Genomic DNA, 24,617 nt, shown 5'->3' on the forward strand with positions numbered 1-24,617 from the left:
ACCCAGTGCTACCTGTCACATGGTCAGCGACTAAACTGGCTCCCCCACCAGGCTTGCCTGGTGAGGAGGGCGGCTAGACACCCTGCAGGACGAAAAACAAGACCTGTCAAAGAGCGGATGAACCCTCTCGCAGGGTCAATGGCTATCTAGCAAACACGTGCTGTGAAGCGTGGAAAGGGCATCTCTTGCATCGAAGCTTAGTCCGGCCATTCACTGCAACAGAACTTCCCCCAGCTGTCTTGGACCCCACCACACCGCTGGATCCGGGAGGGGATGTTGAGAGGGTGGGTCTGGACCTGTGCAACCCCCTACTCACCTAAAATCTATTCACACACACAGTGTTCCTTTCTGAAGAGTGTGGTCAACCCCACTAACTGACTGAAAGGAACCATCATCATCCTATGGGATGGATAGCCAGAGACTAATATTTATTAACGCTTGTACCTGCTTTATCATAACTTACTCTCCAGGCTTGGCTGTGCTGCAGCTTTCTTTCTTGACAACATAAATTTCTTTCTTTACGGTGAATATTTGTAATTGGACATTATAATGCTCAATGTTTTAAGCTGATTTTCAGACACTCAGCAGATTGCATGCACCAGCACAAATTTAAATTCTGTGCCCATCCAGAAGTGGCAGCAATATGAGAAATACATGCCATCTTGGAGAAGGAGGAGACTAAAGGCAAAGATGAAGGCCTTTTAGATCTCATTGACATTAACAAATTTATGTGTTAGGGACTTATCCCTTATTATGGCCGGCTGGTGGCGCAATGGCATCAGCACCGGACTTCGGAACGAAGGCTCCCGAGTTCGAATCCAAGTCGGGCCACCGCCCGAGCAGACTTTCCATCTGTGCCAGGTTGAGTGTTGAGCTAGCCACTCGGCCTCGTAAAAGAAAAAGGTTTGAGTCAGGAATGTTCATATCGTGACCCGATTAATTCAAAAGGAGACCAATCCTGACACCATGCACTAACAAAGATGGCTGATTGTCTGGTGTGACACACTAAAAAAAAAAATCCCTTGTTATGTGTTAAGGGGCATCGGACAGATAAGGCTCGCCAGCCGTGGTTGGCAGCTCATCTCGGAGAAGGAAAAGTCTGATCTCGAACCTCCGCTGCCTTGCGGCTATACCCACACATGGAGAAGGCTTCAGGAGTAAGCCCCAAGGGGAAAATCCGGAGCTGGAGTCCCTAAGGCAGTCCTATGTTGAATTTAATGCTGACTGACAATTCCTGCGACGCTGCTGGTACCAAACTGTATTAGTCTATGTGGAGAGGGGGAGCTTGCTACATGTTTGCTCCAGTTTGCTCTCCATATCATACTGGCCAGGCCTCTGTAGCTAGACAGCTAGGGCACAACATCCACGGTCGACCCTGAATGACAAGGGCCTCACTTAAGAGACTTATTAAGAAAGAAGAAATTTGATAGGTTATTTAAATCATGAAGACTTTAGAAGGGGTAAAATGAGAGAAAGTTCATTAAGAGGCTGAGGACACAGGAAATAGTGGGAACTGAATCAATATTTTCAAAAGAGATTTTGCTAAATAGGAGAAAAATAAACTGCAGGAGAAATAGGCAAAGATCTGGTGACTAAGGTTAACTGGACAGTCCTCCAAGAGAGCTAGCAGGATTCAAACTGGTCAAGTGGTCTAATACTGGGCTGCACATTTCCACCTCTCTGATTTCCTTACAATGACATATAAAGTACTGGCAACATGTCTGGAGGAGAGGGCCAGGACTGTGTTTAGCTCGGTGCTCACAGGATCTTCTTATCTCTGTGCTGAACTGAGGCTGTGGCCTGCAACTAACAGGCTTCTGAACTGGCTTCATGGCCGCAAACTCACTTTTGTGAACTTCAGCTCTGAATATTATTTACTTACTTTTATTGTTTGCACGATTTGTTTCTTTTTCCTGCATGTTGGGTGTGTGTTGGTCTTTTTGTTAAATGCTTTCTATTGGGTTTCCTTGATTTGTACCTGCCTATAAGGAGACGGATCTCAAGGTTGTATACAGTATACATACTTTGTTGATAAATGTCCTTTGAACTTCATACACTGAGCAAATTGTCCCTAACTGCTTTGCTGCAGGATTATCAAACAAAAATTGGTCCTGAACTATTTGGAGATATTGGGGCTGATTATCAATAACTTGTTTGAAAGTGTAGTTTAAGAGAGTAAAGAGATAGAGATGCAGAAGGGTTTAGGTAGGGAATACTGGAGCTGGGGTGGGGTGGCAACTTAAAAACACAGTTATCAATGTTGAAATATTAAGTTTCAGGATAAGGTGGTGTCCAGAATTGGAGGAGATCCTGGAGGATTTTGGAGCTGAAGATTACACAGAGGAACAAGGTGGTGCAGGAACATGAAAACAAGGATGACAAATTTAAAATCACAGTGCCGCTTAATCATGAATTGGTGTAGATCAGTAAGTGCAGTTGTAAAGGGCAAATGTGGCTTGGTACAAGTTAGGATCCTGGTAGCAGAATTATTGATGACCAAGTTTGAATAATATTCATTCATGGGATCTGAATGTTGCAGGCTAAGCCAACATTTATTTCTCATCCATAGTGCCTGTGCTGAGCCTTGAGTGACACAGACAGAGCACGGGTGACAGATTCTCCAAAAGGACATCAGTGCACAAGTGGGTTCTAGTAGGCTCAAGGCACAGTTACTAGCAGCCACTTAATTCCATGTTTAAGTATGGCAAAATGCCCATCATCCACTATTCCATAGTTTTGAAATCCCAGTGGTTCACCATCTGACTCAGAGGCCTTGCAGTTGAAGCAAGCTGCAATAAAGATGCTCTAAAGGAAAAGATAAGTAACCTTTGAAGGAAAGAGGAATAGAATATGTTAGTATGGTTCGAGAAAGATGGGTGGGAGGATGTTCATAAATATAGACAAACTTCTATTAAATTGCCCACTTCTCCACTGTAATTTCTTTTAAATTATGTTTGGAGGAACTTACGAACACTTGTATCAAGAAATTAAAGACAGATGAAGTACAGGCTAAGGTCATGACATAAGACCATAGATATAGGAGAAGATTAGGCTATTTGGCCCATTGAGTTTGCTCCATCATTTCATCATGACTGATCTAATTTTCCTCTCAGCCCCAATCTCCTGCCTTCACCCCTACTGCTTCGTGTTCTGAGCAATCAAGAATCTATCAACCTCTGCCTCCAGTACACATAAAGACTTGGCCTCCGCAGCTGAATCTGGCAAAGGATTCCACAGATTCACCACTCTGTGGCAAAAGCAATTCCTCCTCATCTCCATTCTAAAAGGATGCCCCTCTATTCTGAGGCAGAGTCCTCTGATCATAGACTACCAACATTCTCTCCACATCCACTCAATCAAAACCTTTCACTATTCGATCGGTTTTGATGAGGTCACCCCTCATTTTTCTGAATTCTAGTCAGTACAAGGCCAGAGCCATCAAATGTTCTTCATATGACAAGCCATTCAATCTTGGAATCATTTTTGTGAACTTCCTTTGAAGCCTCTCAAGTCTCAGAATGTCTTTTCTAAGATAAGGGCCCAAAACTGCTCACAGTACTCCAAGTGAGGCCTCACCAGTGCTTTATAAAGTCTCAATATTTTATATTCTAGTCCTCTTGAAATGAATGCAAATATCACATTTGCCTTCCTCACCAAAAACTCAACCTGCAAATTAACCTTTAGGGAATCCTGCACAAGGACTCCCAAGTCCCTCTGTGCCTTAGTTTTTTGTATTTTTCCTCCATTTACAAAACAGTCAACCCTTTTGTTTCTTCTGTCAAAGTGCATGACCATTAAATCTTCCCGATACTGTATTCTATCTGCCACTTCTTTGCCTATTCTCCCATCTAAGTCCTTCTGTAGCCTCTCTACTTCCTCAAAACTACCTGCCCCTCCATCTACCTTCATATCGTTTGTTGCAAACTTAGCAACAAAGCCATCAATTCCGTCATTCAAATCATTGACATATAACATAAAAAGAATCGGTCCCAACACAGGCCCCTGTGAAAAACCACTAGCCACTGGTAGCCAACCAGAAAAGGCTCCCTTATTTGCACTCTTTGCCTCCTGCCATTCAGCCAATGCTCTATTGCTGGAATCTTTCCTGCAATGACATGGGCTCATAGCTTGTTACACAGCCTCATGTGTGGCATCTTGTCAAAAACCTTCTGAAAATCCAAGTACACAACATCAACAGGTTTTCCTTTGTCTATCCTGCTTGATATGTCTTCAAAGAATTCCAATATGTTTTCCCATGAGGAAACCATGCTGAACATAGCGTATTTTATCATGTGCATCCAAGTTCCCTGCGACCTCACCCTTAACAGTCAACTCCAACATCTTCCAAACCCCTGATGTCAGATTAACTGGCCTATAGTTTCCTTTCTCCTGCCTCTGTCCTTTCTTGAAGAGTGGAGCGATATTTGCAATTTTCCAGTATTCTGGAACCATTCCAGAATCTAGTGATTCTTGAAAGATTAATACTAATGCCTCCACAATCTCGTCAGTCACCTCCTTCAGAACCCTGGGATGTACACCACGGGGTCCAGGTCACTTATCTACCTTCAGACCTTTCAGTTTCCCAAGAACCTTCTCCCTAGTAATGGCAACTTCACACATTTCATGCCCCCTGATACCTGGAACTTCCACTATACTTCTAGTGTCTTCCACAGTGTAGACTGATGCAAAATACTTACTCAGTTCATCCCCCGTTTCCTTGTCCCCCATTACTACCTCTTCAGCATCACCTTCCAGTGGTCCGATATCCACTCTTGCCCCTCTTTTACACTTTATGTATCTGAAGAAACTTTTGGTATCCTCTTTAATATTAATGGGCAGCTTACTTTCATATTCCATCTTTATCTTCTTAACGACTTTGTTAATTGCCTTGTTGGTTTTTAAAAGCTTCCCAATCCTCTAACTTCCCATTAATTTCTGGTCTATGATATGCCCTCTCTTTGGCTTTTATGTTGGCTTTGATTTCTCGTTAGCACAGTTGTGTCATCTTTTCTTTAGAATACTTCTTCCTCTTTGGGATATATATACATATCCAGCCATTACTGCTCAGCTGTCATCCCAACCAGTGTTCTTTTCCCAATCAATTCTGACCAACTCCTCTTTCATGCCTCTGTAATTCCCTTTACTCTACAGTAACACTGATAATCTGAGTTTAGCTTCACCTTCTCAAATTTCAGGGTGAATTTGATCATATTATGATCACTTTCCCCTAAGGGTTCTTTTACCTTAAGCTCCCTAATCAATTCTGGTTCATTGCACAACACCCAATCCAGAACAGCTGATCCCCTATTGGGCTCAACCACGAGCTACTCTAAAACAGCAGTCCCCAACCACCGGGCCGCGGACCGGTACCGGGCCACAAAGCATGTGCTACCAGGCCGCGAGGAAACGATATGATTTGGCGACATGAGTCAGCTGCACCTTTCCTCAGTCCGTGTCACGCCCACTGTTGAGCTTGAACGCACGCGAGGTCATTACCCGCGCGTCATCCATGTCAGCGCGGGAAGGAGATCAACTCCTTGAGCTTGCAAATGACTTCGGGCTGAAAAGTATATTTGACATAACATCTCTGCCGGCATTCTGGATCAAATTCAAGACTAAATATCCTGAGATAGCCACGAAAGCACTGAAAACATCGCTTCCATTTCCAACATATCTCTGCAATGAATGCAACGAAAACTAAATTGCAGAATAGACTGGACATAAGGAACCCCCTTTGAGTATCACTGTCTCCCATCACCCCTCGATGGGACCGTCTTGTTGCAGGGAAACAAGCCCAGGGCTCCCACTGATTCAGCAATATTGGTGTGTTGCAATGATCTTATATGTTCATACGGGGAAAATATGTGCTGTGTGTTTAATATCCAAATGTTACTTAAAGTGTTATGATGCTATTGACTTATAAGTGACTTATATAACCATATAACAATTACAGCACGGAAACAGGCCATCTCTGCCCTTCTAGTCAGTGCTGAACGCTACTCTCACCTAGTCCCATCGACCTGCACTCAGCCCATAACCCTCCATTCCTTTCCTGTCCATATATCTATCCAATTTTTCTTTAAATGATAATATCAAACCTGCCTCTACCACTTCTACTGGAAGTTTATTCAACACTTACTTCAAGCTCCCCTGTCCTCCCTGATAATTGACTTATCACTATATTCATGCGAGGAAAATGTGCGCTGTGTGTTTAATATTAAATTCGTTAGACAAACCCTTTTAGAAACAAAATCGAGTGTATTAGCCACTTATCACCTACATTCTGGTCGTGATTAACACCCCCCCCCCCAGTACAGAATCGCTAAAAACGATTTGTAGAAAAAAATCAGCACGTACACACATGCGCATTGGTGCCCGCGCAAGGCTTCATGGTCATTGTACTCTTTCTCAGGGTAAACACAACGTATTTGACTGCTACTCTTGGCCGGTCTGCAAGAATATTGTCAATAATAAACTGGTCCGCGTTGCAAAAAAGGTTGGGGACCCCTGCTCTAAAAAGTCGTCTTGTAGACATTCTAGAAATTCCTCCTCTTGGAATCCAGCACCAACTTGATTTTCCCAATTTACCTGCATATTGAAATTCCCCATGACTATTGTACCATTGCTCTTTTGGCATACATTTTATATCTCCCATTGTAATTTGTAGACCACATCCTTACTACTATTTGGGGGTCTGCATACAACTGATCATAATTGTTGAAAATCTCTGGCTTTAATTCTGACTAACTCTTTCCAAGTAAATTGTCCCTGAGGGAAACACAAACTGAAAAATCTTAAGGAGTTTAAAAGGGACAAAATCATGCATGATGATTGAACTCATCAAAGCAATGTTCACTGCACAAAATTGAGCACAATCCTAAAATACTATAGTCACCATATTAGCAGAAACATCTTTCAGATTACTGTAGATGTTAAACCAACTGTTTATACCCCACACCCACAATTCACTCACTGCTCTCTCAAGTAGATGCCAAAGGACCTGATATACCAATAGATGCAAATAGTTTTTAAGGAGGATATTGCAATATTCTGACTAATAATTAACCTCATCTCAGAATGCTTCATCTATTCACTGATGCACATGAGAAATTAGTGTGTACCTTGTTTCCTACAACAGACTAGAAATACCAGCAGATAATGCTGGAGTTACTCAGCAGTTCAGGCAGTGTCTGGTAGAGTGAGAAAATATCATTTCTGGTCAACGACCTTTGGTCATGAAAGGTCCATCTGATAAGGTCTTTCTTTCTCTGAAACCCTAAAATGGAGCAAAAGTGGGTTCCTAGGAAAGTGCTTCTGGATAAAATATCATTGTCCACATCTACGTATCATCCCTCTTCTTAATGATCTTCAATCATTACTTTTGGTTCCACCAAGACAATGGATCACAGACTTTCCCCATAAGCATAAATTTCAAGAGTCAATAATGACTGCTCTTGATGCTAAGGCAATATTTAACCCAGTATGGTGCCTGGGAGCCTTTGTGACATGGAAATTAATTTTTTTTAAAAATCATGGGGAACCAAGGCAGGTCTTGCATCTTGTGCATAAGTAGGTGGTTGTTGGAGACAAATTGTGCTGGCTCCAAGCTATTGGTTCAGGACTTCCTCAAAATAGAGCTCTGCTAATGCCAGCTTGGTTCATCTAAACCAGTGACTTGAGTAGCCAAAATTGGTGCAAGCCCAGCATTAGACGTTCAGAGTAGAGTTACCCCTGTTCCCATGTCCTTCAATCAGCCATGTTGTTTTTAAATTTCCAACATCAGGATGGTAATGCAGTGGTTTTACTTAAACTGAGGAGCTCAGACAAAGATAGTGGTGTCAAACTGAGGGTGATGTCAATGAAAAGTATAAATGTGATTAGATTAACTTCATAAAGATTAACTTTGTCACATGTACATCAAAACAGCAAATCATACAGTGTATCAACACCAAAAGTCCGAGGATTGTGCTGGGTCAGTCTGCAAGTATTGCCATGCTTCTGGTGCCAATAGAGCATGCCCGCAATACATTATCCCTATCCATACACCTCTGCCACATGGAAGGAAACCTATGAGATCATAAGGAGAACGTACAAGCTCCTTACAGATGACAGCGCAAATCAGACCCCGATCGTTGATCACTGGCACTGTAATGTAATTCTATTAACCACTACACTACTGTGCTGCTCTTTACACTACCGTGCTGCCCTCTTCACTACCCTTTACACTACCGTGCTGCCCCCTACACTACCGTGCTGCCCGCTACACTACCATATTTGCTTGGTTTTGCTAGCCAATTGCTTGTTATTATATTATGAATTTGAGCAACAAAGTTCATGGCAGTAAATTTTAACTTGCTTGGCAGGAAACTTATAGGATTATGAATCACAAGTTTTACATTCTGCCCAGTACTAGCCTCCACCCAGGTCAACAGAATAAAAAAAAATGATCTCATCAGTTTCCCTGCAGCTGAACCAGACTGCATTCCCCTTCATTTTTCTGATAATTCCACATTCCTGAAGTTGTTTTTTTTTTAAGAAGTATCACTCTCACAACACAAATGTTCTGCTTTCTAAAAAGAGGGAAAAAATACTTTTAAAATATCACTAACAAAATTGTACTTCAGTAATTATTATACACAATTAACTAATTGCTTTCTCTTTCCATCTACTTGGATTTTTTCTGGAGAATGAACCTCTTCTCCCAGTTTGCCATCTACATCCTTGTCCCACCTCTAGCATCCACTTCCTCCATTCCCATGATCCGCAGCATGTGACACCATTTACAGCACAGCTGTTTAACTTCTACTGTCATCGGGGTAACGAGGAATGGGTCATGCTCTTTACTGGAGCTACAAGCTAATGTCGGTGGCTGGGTATTCTATGGCACATCTTACTTCCTTACAAAACCAGAATCCATTCAGTCATATACTATACAAGGCACCATTTGAGAGCGGGTTGTGATACTCTCCACTTGGCTGGATGAGCACAGCTCCGACAACTCTGAGGCTTGATAACCTCCAGGACAACGTAACCCACTTGATTGGTACAGCCACTCCTAGAAAAATTCCATTCTCTTGACCACTAGCACAGAGTGGCTGCACTGCCATCTAAAGAGGGCACTGTAATTGCTCTGAGGTGGTTGGTCGGGGTGGAACTTTGCAATTTTTAGTGCTTATCCACCTTACTACAAGTTGATGGTTTGGTTTGTGCATGCACTATGAATTCACCAATATTTTTCCAGTGCAGCCGGGCTGTTGGCATTTTGTGGCAATTTACTTCAAACGAAAATTAAAAACCTTGCAAAACAATTATTTTGGATAGAATCAGCTGTTCTGTGTCATTTCAAGAGATGAATATCACGAAATCAGCCTTGCTCAGAAACTTAACATATGTGTAAATGCAAGTATTCTAAGATTTGCTTTTATATTTGTGTACCATAGAAATGAAGATACTGAAATATTGATCTTTGAAGCCATGTTTCACTGAATTAGAGTTACTGGTCTGGGATTTTTCAAACCCAGATATTTCCCACACACTCAACGTTTCAGTAACAGCTTCTTCCCCTCCACCATCAGATGTCTGAATGTATAATGAACTCATGCACACCACTTCACAGTTTTTTAATTCTCTTTTTACACTAGTTATTTGATTTATTTTTATATATGTACTGTACTTACTGTAAATTATAGCTTTTTATTACGTTTTGCCATATACTACTGTTGCAAAACCACAAATTTCTTGACATATATCCGTGATGCTATACTTGATTCTGAAATATTTGTTACTAACCTTTATGAAATACATATTGAAAAGGTAGTTTTATAGAACTGTCCTATTGTTGACAAAGTAACAAAAATTAGTGTGAGTACCATCTTTGAATCTTGTTGAAACTCTTATCATTATCACTGAATTCATCCTGTATTTCAAGCATATACTGTCTGAGATGTATCAGACTATTCAGTCTTGTGTCCCGTTGCACTATTACTTACTGCCCGTTATGCTACCGGTGTTTAAGACTGTAATAACAGTACTCCATCTCTGTCTGTCCTTGGTCATCTTCTCTATTGTGCCCCAGCTGTGGTTCATGGTTCTCATGTCTGTCTCTATGGCATGGCACCAATTTGCCTTTGGTCTCCCGTGTTTCCTCTGCCCTTCAGGGGTCCAATGATGAGCTGTCTTGATAATGGAGTTGGTCTCTCTTCTCATCATGTGCTCAATCCATCTATAACATTTCTTCATGATGATTGTGGCCATGTCTTCTTGATGACACTGAAGGAATAGGGCATGGCTGGAGATCTTTCTTGGCCAGAAAATACGGAGCATCTTCCAGAGGTTCGTGGTGTGGAATGATATCAGCTTGGCAAGGCCGCTCTCTGTCATGCATCAACATTCTGACCCATACAAGATTGTGGACAGAATATAGCTCTGGTACAGCTTCACCTTGGTGTGGATGTTGTACTTGGTTGATCCCCACATATATAGCCACAAAGTATTTCAGAGAATTACTGAATAGACTACCACTAAAGGAAGAATCTGACATACAAGAGACAGCAGAGGACCTCGACATTAACACAGATTTCCCCCCAAGAAAGAAGAGCTTGTTGCTACAATCAAATCGTTAAAGGACAGCAAAGCTGAACCAAAAGTTGCAGCAGCCATTCTACAGAAATAAGTACCCAAGGACTGGACAAAGGGAGTTATTGTTAGGATCCCACCCCCCCCCACAAAAAATGCTAAGTGATTGCAACAACTTGTATGGCATCACACTTTTGTGTCAGTATCCATCAAGATTCTTGCCAATGTCATTGTCCAATGGATTAAAGATGCTCTTGATATGTGCTTGAGGAAGGACCAAGCTGGCTTCAGGAATAAAAGAGGCTCTGTCAATCAGATCTTCACGCTGCAGAACGGCATAGGGCAGGTCACAGAGTGGCAAAGACAACAGTAGGTAAATGTCGTGGACTTCGAAAAGGCTTTAGGTAGCATTCACGGAGAGCCTCTGACGAATTCTCAGATCATACAGGACCTCTTCCAAAATTGTCCAGCTTATCCAGAGTTTTTATGCTAATTTCACCTGTACAGTTGAGGAGCCAAGTCAAGGCAGGAGCCAGGCAAGGGTGTGTAACGTCAGTGATATTATTTACCCTGGTGATTGACTGGGTTATGAGGCAAACAACAAAAGATAAGCACAGAAGCATTAGGTGGACACTTTATTCTCTACTTTAGAAGACCCTGACTTTGTGGATGACCTCACACGCCAGCACATGCAAGAGAAAACTCAGCGCCTGAGTACCTTTGGTGAACAAGCTGCACTCCGAGTCAGCCAGAGAAAGACTGAGACCATGACCCTCAATGAAGAGTCTCCTCTTCCCATCAAAGCATATGGCATTGACTTATAGAAATAAGTTGAAAATAAATCAAAGTCACCATGGTTTCTATGAAGGGAAATCTTGCTTGACAAATCTGTTACAGCTCTTTGAGGCAGTAACAAGCAGGGTGGACAAAGGAGAGCAGTGGATGTCATTTACTTGGATTTTCAGAAGGCACTTGATAAGGTGCCACACATGGGACTACTTAACAAGATAAAATCCTATGGCGTTACAGGAAAGATAAAGGCATGGATAGAGGAATGGCTGACAGGCCGGAGGCAGCGACTGGGAATAAAGGGGGCCTTTTCTGGTTGGCTGCCACTGACTGGTGGTGTTCCTCAGGGGACTGCTAATTTTCACATTGTTTATCAATGATTTAGATTATGGAATTAATGGCTTTGTGGCAAAGTCTGCGGATGACATGAAGATAGGTGGAAGGGTAAGTAGTGCTGAGGAAGCAATGTGATTGCAGCAGGACTTAGACAAATTGGAAGAACGGACAAAAAAGTGGCAGATGGAATACAGTGTTGGGAAATGATTGATTAATTCATTTTGGTAAAAGAAACAATAGTGCAGACTATTATCTAAATGGAGAGAAAATTTAAACAACAAAGGTGCAGAGGGACTTAGGAGTCCTCGTGCAAGACTCCCTGAAGGTCAACTTACAGGTGGATTCCGTGGTAAAGAAGGCAAATGCTATGTTGGCATTTATTTCAAGGGGAATAGAATATAAAAGCAAGGAGATATTGCTGAGGCTTTATAATACACTAGTCAGGCTGCACTTGGAGTATTGTCAACAGATTTGGATCCCATATCTCAGAAAGGATACATTGTCATTGGAGAAAGAGACTAGAGGAGATTCACGAGGATGATTCTGGGAATGAAGGGGTTAACATGAGGATCGTTTGGCAGCTTTGGGATTGTATTCACTGGAATTTAGAAGAATGCGGGGGGGGGGATTTCAGTGAAACCTACTGAATGTTGAAAGGACGGGATAAGGAGGATATGGAGAGGATGTTTCCTATGGTGGGGGTATCCAGAATCAGAGGGTACAGCCTCAAAATACAGCGGTGATCTTTTAGAACAGAGGTAAGGAGGACTTTTTTTTAGCCAGAGGGTAGTGAATCTGTGGAATGCTCTATCACAGACTGCGGTGGAGGGCAAGCCTGTGGGTATATTTAAAGCGGGAGTTGATATTTTCCTGATTGGTCAGGGCATCAATGGATATATTGAGAAGGCAGATGTATGGGGTTGAGCGGGATCCTGGATCAGCCACGATGGAATGGTGGGGCAGACTCAACCGGTCGAATAGCCTAATTCTGCTTCCGTGTCTTATGGTCTAACACCGTGGAAGTGCTTTCACTACAGCGGTTCAGGTGACGTTCATCACCACCTTTCTCAAGTGTTACTAGGATGGTTCAATGATTCCATTTAATATCAGAGAATGTATACAGTACACAACCTGCTCTTTGCAGAAATCCACAAAACAGAAGAAAAAAACCCAAAGACAGAATGACTGAAAAACATTATAACTCCAAAGGCCCCATTCCCCCACCCCTGCTCAAGCAGCAGCAAAACATCACCCCCCCACCAACCCACTTGCTTCAGCAGAAAACATCAGCTCCCTGCACCACCAACGCAAACAATAGCAAAGCCGCCAGAGAAATGATCTATAGCCCAACAAAAAACACTGCTTCTCCCAACAGTTCCAACATCACACAGGCTCCTCCTCTCTCACCATCGAGGGAGAGAGAGGCATCGTTCCTGCTGCAGCGAGATGGGAGCCCAACAGCTCGCTACTTTGACGTTACAGTATGCAGCGTCGCTAATTTGAGTTCTCCAGACTCTCTCCCACCATCGAGAGCGATCTCCCCAAGAAAGAAATGAAAGATACATAATCATCACTCTATAATCATCAAGGCACAGTAGAATACGGAGCAAGTGCAGGTAACTGGGATCAGTAATGAATATGTACTTGATGGTCAGTGGGCTGAAAATCTGTATGATAAGAACAGCAAGGAGGAGTTCCATCACCACCCAGGTGGTGAAACAGTATTACTGAATACACGCTGTGAGAAACCTTGCTCTTAGTAGAGCAGGATGAAAATTCGGGACTCTCACACAGCTCATTATTTTCTTAACACACGCAAGTGTGAAAGTTAATGGAGGCACACATGAATTTCCAACTTTTTGCTTGCAGATCTGAGCAAGCCTCGTTGAATTACACAAATTTCCTTGAAAGTCGACATTGAGTTTATTGTCATATACACAAGTCTGGTTTCTGTTCCCGATGGTAGCTGCAAAAAGATGGCATGGCCTGGATACCTCGGTTTTTTTGCACTACCTTACTTTCCCTTTTCTATTTATGATTTATAATTTAAATTTTTTAATATTTACTATCAATTTGTACTCCAGGGAGCGGGAAGCACAGAATCAAATATCGCTGTGATGATTGTACGCTCTAGTATCAATTGTTTGGCGACAATAAAGTATAAGGTATACCTTCAGATCCCAGAAAATGTTTGTACAGATCTTACAAGCAGAACACATGCACTTTGTAGTAGGGAAACACAAATATTATGGTTGGTCAGAGCTGCGCAACTATCAAACTATAATAGTGTTGGGAGCATAGTGCCTTTGGGAGTTCTGCAATGCAGATAAATGGAACTGGGTTTATCAACAACATCTTGCCTTGTACAGTACCTGCTGCACAGTCAAACATCCCAAGCTGCTTCACAATCTCACACTGAACCAAGTAGGAGAGGCAAGCAAAATATTAATCCAAGATGTGCTAACGATGAAGGAAGCCATAGGGACAGCAATAGGATGAAGTCAGCATGGGTTTGCTAAGTGGAGATATTGCTTGAGAAATCTGTTAAAATTCATCGAGGAGGTAAAAAGCCGCCTCCAAAGGAAACAACGTTCGTTACTTACTTAAATTTTCTGAAGGCCTCTGATAAAGATGCCACACAAGGCTGATAAATAAAATAAGAACCCATAGTGTAAGGACAAGATGCGAGCATGAATAGAAGATTGGCTGACTGGCAGAAGGCAGAGAGTGAGGATAAAAAGGTAGCTACTCAGGATGGCTGCCGGGGCAAGTGGAGTTCCACAGAGGCCAGTTTCAGGAGCATGCTTTCACTTTGCACATCAGTGATCTGGGTGAAGGAATCTACATTCTGGCGGCATGATTTCAGGCCGGTTGGGCAATCTGGTGCTTTGCTGCCTTCAAGAGGGTTCCACGAGACAGTAACCAAAGCCTGCAACATGGAGGCCAGGAAAATAGGAGGCGAGGAGACGGGGCACAGGCCCACAACTGACTCCATCACTTGCTGATCTCAGTGGCGAGGTAGAATGAAACCATTGAGGGCGACTGAGTGCTCAGCGCCATCTACCAGCCACTGGGTCGCTGCTGCCGGAGAAGGTGTGTGTGGCGGTCTCTTGTTCGCTGCTCCCAAGGAAAGGTCCTTGCATTTGAGTGATCTCTCTCTCCCCCTTGATGCTGCTGGCAGATGGTGCCATAGCACGGTTTAATTAACACGGATTGTAGATCTGGACTCGGGTTTATGATGTGTTCTAGTTCTGACCGCTCTTGTTTTGTTACTACTGTCGGGTGATATTTGAATTGGGGTGGCCTGCAGATAACAAACACTACGCTGAACTGCACTGAAATATTCCTGTTGATTTTGAGTTTTATATTCTGTGTTTTTACTCATTTTTTTGGTTGCCATTTGTGTGTTTTTTTTGGCGGGGGGGGGGTTTAAAGTTTGACGTTTTCTTTGGGCAGGTTGGTTCCATGGTTCTGCTTTGGTTTGTGGCTGTCTACGGGGAAGACAAATTTCAGGGTTGTATACTGCATATGTACTTTGCTAATGAACGTACTTTGAACTGACAGCACTGTGGCCAAGTCTGCAGATGATAGCAGACAGGTGGAGGGACAGGTAGTGTTGTGGAGGCAGGGACTCTGCAGTGGGCAAGTGGGAAACATGGATTTATGTACTTTGGTAGGAAGAATAAAGATGTAGACTATTTTGTAAATGGGGAAGGATTACAGAAGTCACAGGTGAAAGGGGACGCTAGAATCCTAGTTCAGGATTCTCTCAAGATTAACCTGCAGGCTGAGTTGCTAGTAAGAAAGGTAAATGTGACATTAGCATTCATTTCAAGAGGACTACGATATGGGCGCCACAGTAGCGTAGCAGTTAGTACGACTCTATTACAGCTGGGGGGGTTCCAGAGTTAATTCCCTAGGAGTTTCTGTACGTTGTTCCCCATGAATTCTTGAGTTTTCTCTAGGTCCTCTGGTTTCCTCCCACAGTCCAAAGATGTACCAGGTAGGTTAATTGGTTATTGTAAATTGTCCATGATTAGGTGAGGGGAGTGATTCCCAATGGAGGTGGTAACATGCTCTACAGGGGCGTTAGGGGAAATGGACGTCATGGGGGGGGGGGGGGAGCGTTCAAGATTCTTAGGGGGAATGGGAGGCAGCACCCTAACTTAAGCCCTGTGACCTGTTAGTAGAGCAGGCACTTCCAAAAAAGAAAAAAAAAAAGATGAAGCACTGGAACACAGGAAGAACCAGAGCTCTTCAGGGGGTGAGCACTTGTCATCACAACGTGTCTGAAACTTGGCAATCTCATCTGACCTTGCCAGCCAAACAGATAGTACTGGGGATGCATAAATTAGCAACCAGGGTGCTCAACAGTTCCCCTTGACTTGAGACGCAGAAAGTTTTCGCTGTTGTGATCACTTTCATCATCGCCTCACCGTTCCTTTGTATGCTGCTACCATCGTTCCATCCCTATCAACTCGCTGCTGTTGTCAACACCCAACAGGCATTCCCAATTTGTGTTAATTTGTTATTTTAACTTAGCCACATGAATGATGGATAAATGCGTATGACACAATCTCTATGAGTCTGAAGGCGGTGAAGCCTTGAATTCCAATCCTGCTAAGAAACAGAAACTATAGAAAGTGCGTCAATACAATGTTACACACCTGGAGTTTGGTCTTATTCCATCCCCGTCAGATCAGTGATGCCCCATAATACTGTATTGTCTAATGAAGCTATGAAACCATGAAGTTTGTAGGAACACTTCTGTAAAAGACACCCTGAAAAGGCTACTTATGGTACTATTCAGTTCCAGAAGATGAAAGAAGCATTTGAAAAGCACTGCACACTCAAGTCATTAGCCAAAAAAGCTAAAAGTGACCTTGATAGTAGTCTTACTGCTTCTTATAACATTTCTGAAATGATTGCAAAGTGTAGAAAATCTCATACAATTGCTGAAAGCTTAACAATGCCTGCTGTATCAGAAGTGCTCACCACTGTTCTCAAAATGGATACCAGCATCTTAAAACTAATTCCTGAGTAATAACTCTGTAGCTCATTGTATTGATGAAATTAGTGAAGACATTGAGTATGAACTATGCACAGAGCTACAACAAACAGAATTTAAGATATAACTGGATGAGTCAACTGTGCAAGACAATAAGGCATTGCTAACGGCATATGTACAGTTTATCAAGAACGGAAAAGTTTATGAAGAGATTCTTTTTTGTTAAAAGTTAAAACCAAATATCAACAGAGAATCAATCTATGATGAAATCAAAATGTATATTGACGATAAACGTATTCTGATTAGGAACACGATTTCTTGTGCAACAGATGGAGCACCATATATGGCAGGTCGTCATATTGGTTTAATGGCATTTATGAAAAAAGAAATTCCAAATCTTTTTGCAATCAATTGTGCAACCTATTGACATCTTGCAACCAAAAACCTCAGCCAGACTTTTTTTCCAAGCATGACCCTTATAATATCTGCTATCAACAAAATTAAAGCTCATCCATTAAACAGCAGAATATTTCACCAGTTATGCCACGATAACGATGAAGAGTTTGAATGCTTGCTCAGGTCCCTTATATAAAATGGCGTAGTATTTGCATATAACCTACGCACATCCTCCATATACTTTAAATCATCTCTAGATTACTTGTAATACCTAATACAATGTAAATGCTACGTAAATAGTTGTTATACTGTATTGTTTAGGGAATAATGACAAAAAAAGTCTGTACATGTTCAGTGCAGACTCAACCATCGTAGCTCTTCTGGGAACGCTGATGCTGCCTCGGCATCAGCCGATGCCAATTCTCCCGTGATCTTTAAGTTCTTGAGGCTGTAGTGCTTTACGTAGCCAGCCAGCCATCCCTTACTAGCCTTAAACTCCTTCCCCTCGCTCACAAGTAGTGAACGAACGAGATGTGAGGCTAACAATGCTCAAACAACGAGTACTCTCTATCTAAGCATGAATGGACTGGCCCTGGAAAGGGTACAGAGGAATTCACAAGAATGATTGTGGGAGTGAAAGGCTTAACATACGAGGAGTGTTTGATGACTCTGGGCCTGTACTCGATGGAGTTCAGAAGGATGAGGAAGGATGTCATTAAAAACCTACCGAATATCTAAAAGCCTGGATAGCTATGGGCACGTGGCCAAGTGGTTAAGGCATTGGACTAGTGACCTGAAGGTCCTGAGTTCGAGCCCCAGCCGAGGGAACGTGTTGTGTCCTTGAGCAAGGCACTTAATCACACATTGCTCTGCGACGACACTGGTGCCAAGCTGTATGGGTCCTAATGCCCTTCCCTTGGACAACATTGGGGTCGTGGAGAGGGGAGACTTGCAGCATGGGCAACTGCTGGTCTTCCATACAACCCTGCCCAGACCTGCGCCCTGGAGAGTGAAGACTTTCCAGGCACAGATCCATGGTCTCGCAAGACTAACTGATGCCTTTATTTATTTTTTGAATAGAGTAGATGGGGAAGAGAACGTTTCCATTAGTAGGAAATCTAGGATCCAAGGCCACAGCCTTAGAATAAAGAGACGACCCTTTAGAACTCTTCAGCTGGAGTGTGGTGAATCTGTGGAATTCTTTGCCACAGGAGTCTGTGGAAGCCAAGTCATTGGCTGTATTTAGGGCAGAGATTAATAGGTCTTCAATTGGTAAGGGGGCTGAGATGGGAGAATGGGATTCAGAAAAAAATAATCAGCCATGACTGAATGTCAGTGCAGACTTGATGGCCTGAATAGCTTCATTCTGATGGTATTATGGATATAAGGAGGAACTAAACAGCCACAGGCACAGCCATTAACTTTCTGATGATTAGAGCCACGGTTGATAGAAGGTTGGAGAGTTGATGGGGGGAGGTGGTCATAGACATAGAGAAATGGGTGAGGCCACGTGTTAACCTGAGAATAAGGATTAGGTTTTTAAAACTGGCAACATCAGAGTAGCAAATACAAGTTAGTGAGCAAAAAAAAAAAGCTAATGGGTGAAATTGGGTGCAAGTTCTCTTGCAAACATGACTAAAATCAAATAAAATAAACCTACCTGCCAGTGCCCACAAGGTTTAGAGCAGCTCTGGAATGCTCAATAGAGGTAGGACAAAGAGCTGGGATACACAGAGATGAGGTGGGGGTGATGCTTGAATAAAGCCAAGACCAGCACAGCTAATTGGGGCCTGGGGGCAAAAACTGCAGCATAGTGGTTAGTGCGATGCTGTTGCAGCTCAGGGCGTCGGAGTTTGTACGTCCTCCTCTTGGAGCACGTGGGTTTCCTCCAACAGTCCAAAGACGTACATAGGTTAACTGGTCATTGCAAATTGTGTTGTGATTAGACTAGGGTTAAATTGGTGGGAAGCTGGCAGTGTGACTCAAAGGGCCTGAAGAGCCTATTCTGTGCTGTATCTCTAAATAAAGAAATAAATAAATGGGATTTATCAAGGAGAATTCCTGCAACTCAAGGTAGGCAAGGATGATGGAAAGATAGGGCAGGTAAAGACAGATGACATGTCACATTGACAGAGGATAAAATTATCTGGTGAGATTTGATGTATTCGGCAAGCTATTACAGCTGAAACAGATCGTTAGAAACCAAGCATGGATGCAAAGCAATCATGTTTTGTAAAACAGACAACACTATATCTATCATCGAAATTAAAACAAAAAAATCTTCCTCAAAATGTATTATTCAGTATTGTTACTATGTGGCATGCAGCTCTATCTCTAGCAGGTGGCTACTCACACCCCTCAATGCATTTTTTCTATTTAGGTACTTCAATCAAGATCAATTTCCAGCAACAGTAACCTGGGATAATTCTTTCCTTCCCTTAATTCTTTGGGCATTGTCTTTTGCTTCCATTTGGAAATCCACCACATCACTTGGAACTAAGCCATATCACAAGGGGGAGGCACTAAGTGGAGGTCAACTGCAAACCCAAACAACTGACTTGGAGATAGTTATCCTGTTTTCTCACCAGCTCATTCAAACAGTATTTAAGGCAGGCACTGTCACAGGCCATGAAACTTGAATAGGAAGAGTCTACAGTGAATTAGATAAGGGGAGGGAGAAAGGACAAAATACAACTTAGCAAATTTAAATTAGTATCAAGCATGAGGGAAGGCAAGATGATAGATTCCATGACCCTGCTTCACCATTCAATAAAATCAAGGGAGCTTTGTTACCTCACCTACACTTCATCACCTAATCTCCAGATACCTTAATTCTGTTTGAATCACTGACATATCAATGCAGTATGGGAAGCAAGCTGAATCTCTCAAACTAGTGAGGAAACCTTGAGAAGGTGAACGGGCTGACCCCACCCTCTGGATGGCTGCCAGGAGACTTTAACTGCAAAAGAAAGATCTCTTTGATAGGGCAAAGAATAATGCTATTCATCCCGCTGCCTCTGTGTTCGGTCTTTGCTGGCCAGATTAAAAGGTGTCAACCTGAATTGTCAACTATTCATTCCCTCCACAGAGGCTGCCTGGCCCACTGAGTTCTATCAGTACACGCAAGCTTACTGAGCATGGAAACAAGGGAAATCAGCACAATAAACCTAGCCCCAGCAAGTACTCCAACAATTCCAATGAACAGAAACGGCTGCTAGAAGGCTAGATAAACCTTCTTGCTTGTTAGTTTCAATATATTTATAATAATAAATTTATTATGTTTAACATAAATACATAATATATAAAAGATTCTCTTCCTTGTTTCCAAATCTCTTTAGAACTTCAGCTCTTTCCATGCCTCTAACTACTTCCAGTCCCCAAAACACTGAAGTATCTACTTCCCTCCAATTCCGGTCTTTTGCACATCTGCACGATCAATTGTTATTACTGGTGGCTATGTCTTCAGTGACTGAGCCCCTAAACTTCCCCAGGGCTCTCCTGAAAGCTCAATTCTCTGATTTGGCTTTTGGCTGTAATATTTTAATCATCTAATGACAACAATGTTAACATTCCCTTGAATGTTTTATGTTGAAAGGCATGAAAATACAACTTTTGATAATGTGGGGAACGGCAGAGCACTCTGCTCCCTAGAGAGCATTTCCTCCCACGACGATACAACAACTAGAACAGATTAAATTGTTTCTCATTCTCATTTCCTACTCCATTGAAGATGGAATTTTTTGTCTATAAACTACAGGTAAGTTACTAATGACATTTTGTCCACTGCCACATATACGTATCTTTACTCTTCCAGAATACAAGTTACCTGGTCACATCACTGACTAGTTAATTTTGTTTTGTTTGATGTAAAAAGAATGAATTTTTAAACTTACGGATATTAGTTTTCAATGTTTAATTGTTAAAAAAATTTAATCCTAAAAGTTTCCCTACATTTCAAAAGTCACCAATAAATGAAGTTTATTATTATCTATTTGCAGAGCAGGTGATAATTTCCTCTTGTTGCAATTCACAAGGTTGGCTAGTTGGTTCATTTTCACTGCTCCACATTTGGACAAGCAATTCATGTGACTAAGTTACAGCTGTCACCAGCTATTTGTACTTTACAAAATAACACAAAAGATTATGTTTTCTTTGCCCCTCTGCAAAATTACAGTAGATAATGTATAATGAATGTTTTGAGGGGTCATTTCATTTGGCAGAGAAAATGGGGTAGTTATATTTCTCTTACCAGCATACTCAAATACAATCTGTTGTCAACTTCCTTCATGACCTTATTGAAGCAAAATAAATTATTTTCCTTTTTGAAAAATGCTTGCTATAATGGTACTGAAGCTCTCAAAAATCTTCTTCTAAACAAATCCTTATTTTATCCTCAGCTCATGGTATTTACGCTTTTCTGGTTCTTCTAGACCTCGCATCTTCATTACACCTTAACATTTCCTAATTCTTTTGCTCATAGTTAACAATGGCAGATAGTCCCTATGAAACTTATTGAAGCGCATCTCATCAGAAGTATGCTTAATAACACAAATTAAACAAGTATAAGTGTATCAGTACCAGGTACTGTTTCCTAAGTTGAGCACAACTGCTTTCAAACACAATGGGAAGCAAAGCAGATTACTGTCGTGAGAGGTGGGAAGAGTTAGGAGGATGATTAGGGATATAGAGATAGATGCAAGGTGTAGAATTGCAAATAAAGAGTATTAACTTGCAGTTTAATCACTCAAGAGGCAATTGATGAATATTCAGCAGGGCCAATGTGACAGAAAGTTGATGGAAACTCGTGGCTCCACGGCCTTTTACTTTGAGGACGACAACAAGTCAGAAGTGGACTAAATCTGGGAACCAAGGTGTATTATTGCATCAAAGTAGCATGTTGTAGAAATGGATAAAAGACAGAACAGAGCACAAAAGCTGGAAGGCATTATTCCGTGTATATATTGAGCCTTAGTGTGTAGCTAAAATAGATGATTGATCATGTTTTCGAATGTATTGATACTGTAGAACATTTTATGCAAGCAACATAAATGCATGAATATACCTTTGTGTGGATTCTATTTTACAAAATAAAAGTTCATAATTACAGGTTCAAAGAATGTTTATAGCATAGAAGACTGGCATTAAACCCTTTGAATCTATACTGGTTCCATGTAAAAGCACTTCAAGTCCCACTCACTCCACCTCAATCTGTAAATGTATTCCTTTCAGATAATTATATAGGTCCCTTTTCCTTGCTACACTTGAATCCTTACCTGGCAATGTATTCCAGACTCTAACCTATCAATTTTTTCCCCCTGATGCTTAAAAATTAAATGTTTAAAAACTGTTTCACTTCCTGAAACAAGGCGCTGCTGCGATACAACATATGGGCCAAAGTCTACTTCATCAATTTTAACTTCCTCTTCAAGTGATTCTATCTGAATACAGACCACAGTAATCACAACTTTAATCTGAAAGAAGGGAAACTTTTACAAAGTGTTGTCAGCCAGAGAGAAACCACTGAGCTTCATTTACATAAATGCACAACTGTGATTGATGTTAAACGATTAAATGAAACGTTTTTTTCGGGGCGTGGGGGGGGGGCTATTTAATGCAGTCCGATTAACATAGAATGTAGAACATAGAAGAATGCAACACAGCATAGGCTCTTTGGGCCATGATGTTCTGCCAACCCACTCCACCATCAATCTAACCTTTCCCTTCTACACAGTCCATAAACCCTCCATTTTTCTTATATAATCTATTAAATAATATCCCTATTGTTTCTGCTTCGACCACCACTCCAGCAGTGCATTCCAGGTACGCACCGCTGTGTAAAAAAATTCTAACCTTTGACACCTATAAATTTCCCTCCACTTGCCTTAAACTCACGTCCTTTGGTATTGGCCATTGCCGCCTGGGAAAAAGGCGCTGGCTGTCCAATCTACCTACACCTCGCATAATCTTATGCACCTTTATCAAGCCACCTCACATTCTCCTTCGCTACAAAGAGAAAAGCCCCAGCTCGTCAGCCTTTACGATGGACCAGGACCAAATCAACGGCTGCGCTCAAGTAAGTGTAGAATAATTATGATAAACATGTGTTTAACTAGAGATTAAATAAAATCTGAGGCGATCAGTTCAGCAACTGCGAACAGCAAATAAATCAATGACTGCAAAACTAGACGTTTAACTAAAGGGGTAATGCGAACATGAAGAAAGGTAAAGAAATCGATGACTGCAGCCACTTCAAGTGTGCGAGTGAGGAGATGAGGGCAGAAGTGAAGGAGAGCAGGGAGGAAGGCGGGGAAAGCCGCGCGTGAGGAGGGAGTGCGGGCGGCTCGGGCGAAACGCCCCGGTTGCTACCTACCTGCAGACTCCGAGTACAGCCGTTCCTCAGCACGCTGCAGTTTTTCTCCGAGCCGCCGCCCAGGTCCCGGTGCAGGACGTGTCCGTTGGAGAAAGCCGAGCTCGACATTGCTCCTCACCACAGGCGGACCGGCTGAGAGGAGGGAGCTCCGGGAGGACGGTGCGGTGGCGGCTCAGGCTGGGGCACCGGGCCGGCTCCGGTGGGGCGGTCCAGCCGAACGCAGTGGCTCCCCCTCCCGGGCAGCCTTCACTGAGAGGCGGATCCGCGCCCGGCCCAGACTGCGCGAAACACTCTCCCTACCGGGAAGGAAACCACGCCTCCTGCCGGGAAAGGAGCCAATTCTACCGCTCTCCTCTTTCTCCCCCCCCCCCCCACTGCAACACTTGGCCAAGAGCCAAACCCTGCTGGGACAAGCGTCACACCTTCTGCTGGAACCTGCTACCCCTGCTGGGACCTGAGCCATTCCTGCCTGGAAAGGAATCAACCTCTGCTGGAACAAGAGCCGCTCATGCTGCTGGAATAAATGAGAACTCCTGCTGGGACTAGCCTTAATCCTGCCTGGAACTGAGCCAACTCTTGCTGGGACAAAAATCGCTGTTGCTGCCGGAGCAGGCGATAACCTCTGCTGGAAATGTAGCCATCTCCTGCTCAACAAGACAATAAGACATAGGAGCAGTTCAATGGGTTCATTCAGCCTATTCAGTCTGCTCTGCCATTCCATTATGGCTGATTTATTTTCCCTCTCAACCCCGTTCTTAGGCCCTCTCCCCAAAACCTTTGAAGTCCTGACTAATCAATAACCTGTTAATCTCCATATGTAAATATACCCAATGACTTGGCCTCCACAGCCATCTGTGGTAATGAATTCCACAGATTCGCTGCCCTCTGGCTGAAGAAAAATCTAATCTCTGCAAAACACAGCTCTCCTTGCTGGACCTCGCTGATGCTAGGCCTTCAGAGCTAATGGACCACATGCTGTTTTTCCTGGGGAAATCACCATCCTTGTTTTATTTTTAAAGAACTCTTCATGCAATAAATGTCTAATCAAATTCGCATAGCCCTCACTAATACACCCATGAAGGACTACAGGGAGCTTGCTAAAATGGCTGTTAGCTAGGTAGTGATGTGCCATTCCTTCTCCTT

At 42.6% G+C, this 24,617-nt stretch overlaps 1 protein-coding gene and 1 long non-coding RNA gene across 2 annotated transcripts in view; one reads left to right on the forward strand and one right to left on the reverse strand.

The window, feature by feature from the left end:
• sptlc3 (serine palmitoyltransferase, long chain base subunit 3) overlaps positions 1–23,764 on the reverse strand; it is a 124,232-nt gene extending 100,468 nt beyond the window's left edge. The window contains exon 1 of the mRNA XM_072265484.1: positions 23,475–23,764. Within this exon, the coding sequence (XP_072121585.1) occupies positions 23,475–23,582 (108 nt within the window). The 5' untranslated portion in view covers positions 23,583–23,764. The remainder of the gene's footprint in view (positions 1–23,474) is intronic.
• Positions 22,906–24,617, forward strand: part of LOC140201415 (uncharacterized) — a 45,385-nt gene continuing 43,673 nt past the window's right edge. The window contains exon 1 of the long non-coding RNA XR_011886856.1: positions 22,906–23,177. This is a non-coding gene — a long non-coding RNA (uncharacterized lncRNA). The remainder of the gene's footprint in view (positions 23,178–24,617) is intronic.

This window comes from Mobula birostris, chromosome 8, assembly GCF_030028105.1.
Source record: "Mobula birostris isolate sMobBir1 chromosome 8, sMobBir1.hap1, whole genome shotgun sequence".
NCBI classification, from domain to species: domain Eukaryota; kingdom Metazoa; phylum Chordata; class Chondrichthyes; order Myliobatiformes; family Myliobatidae; genus Mobula; species Mobula birostris.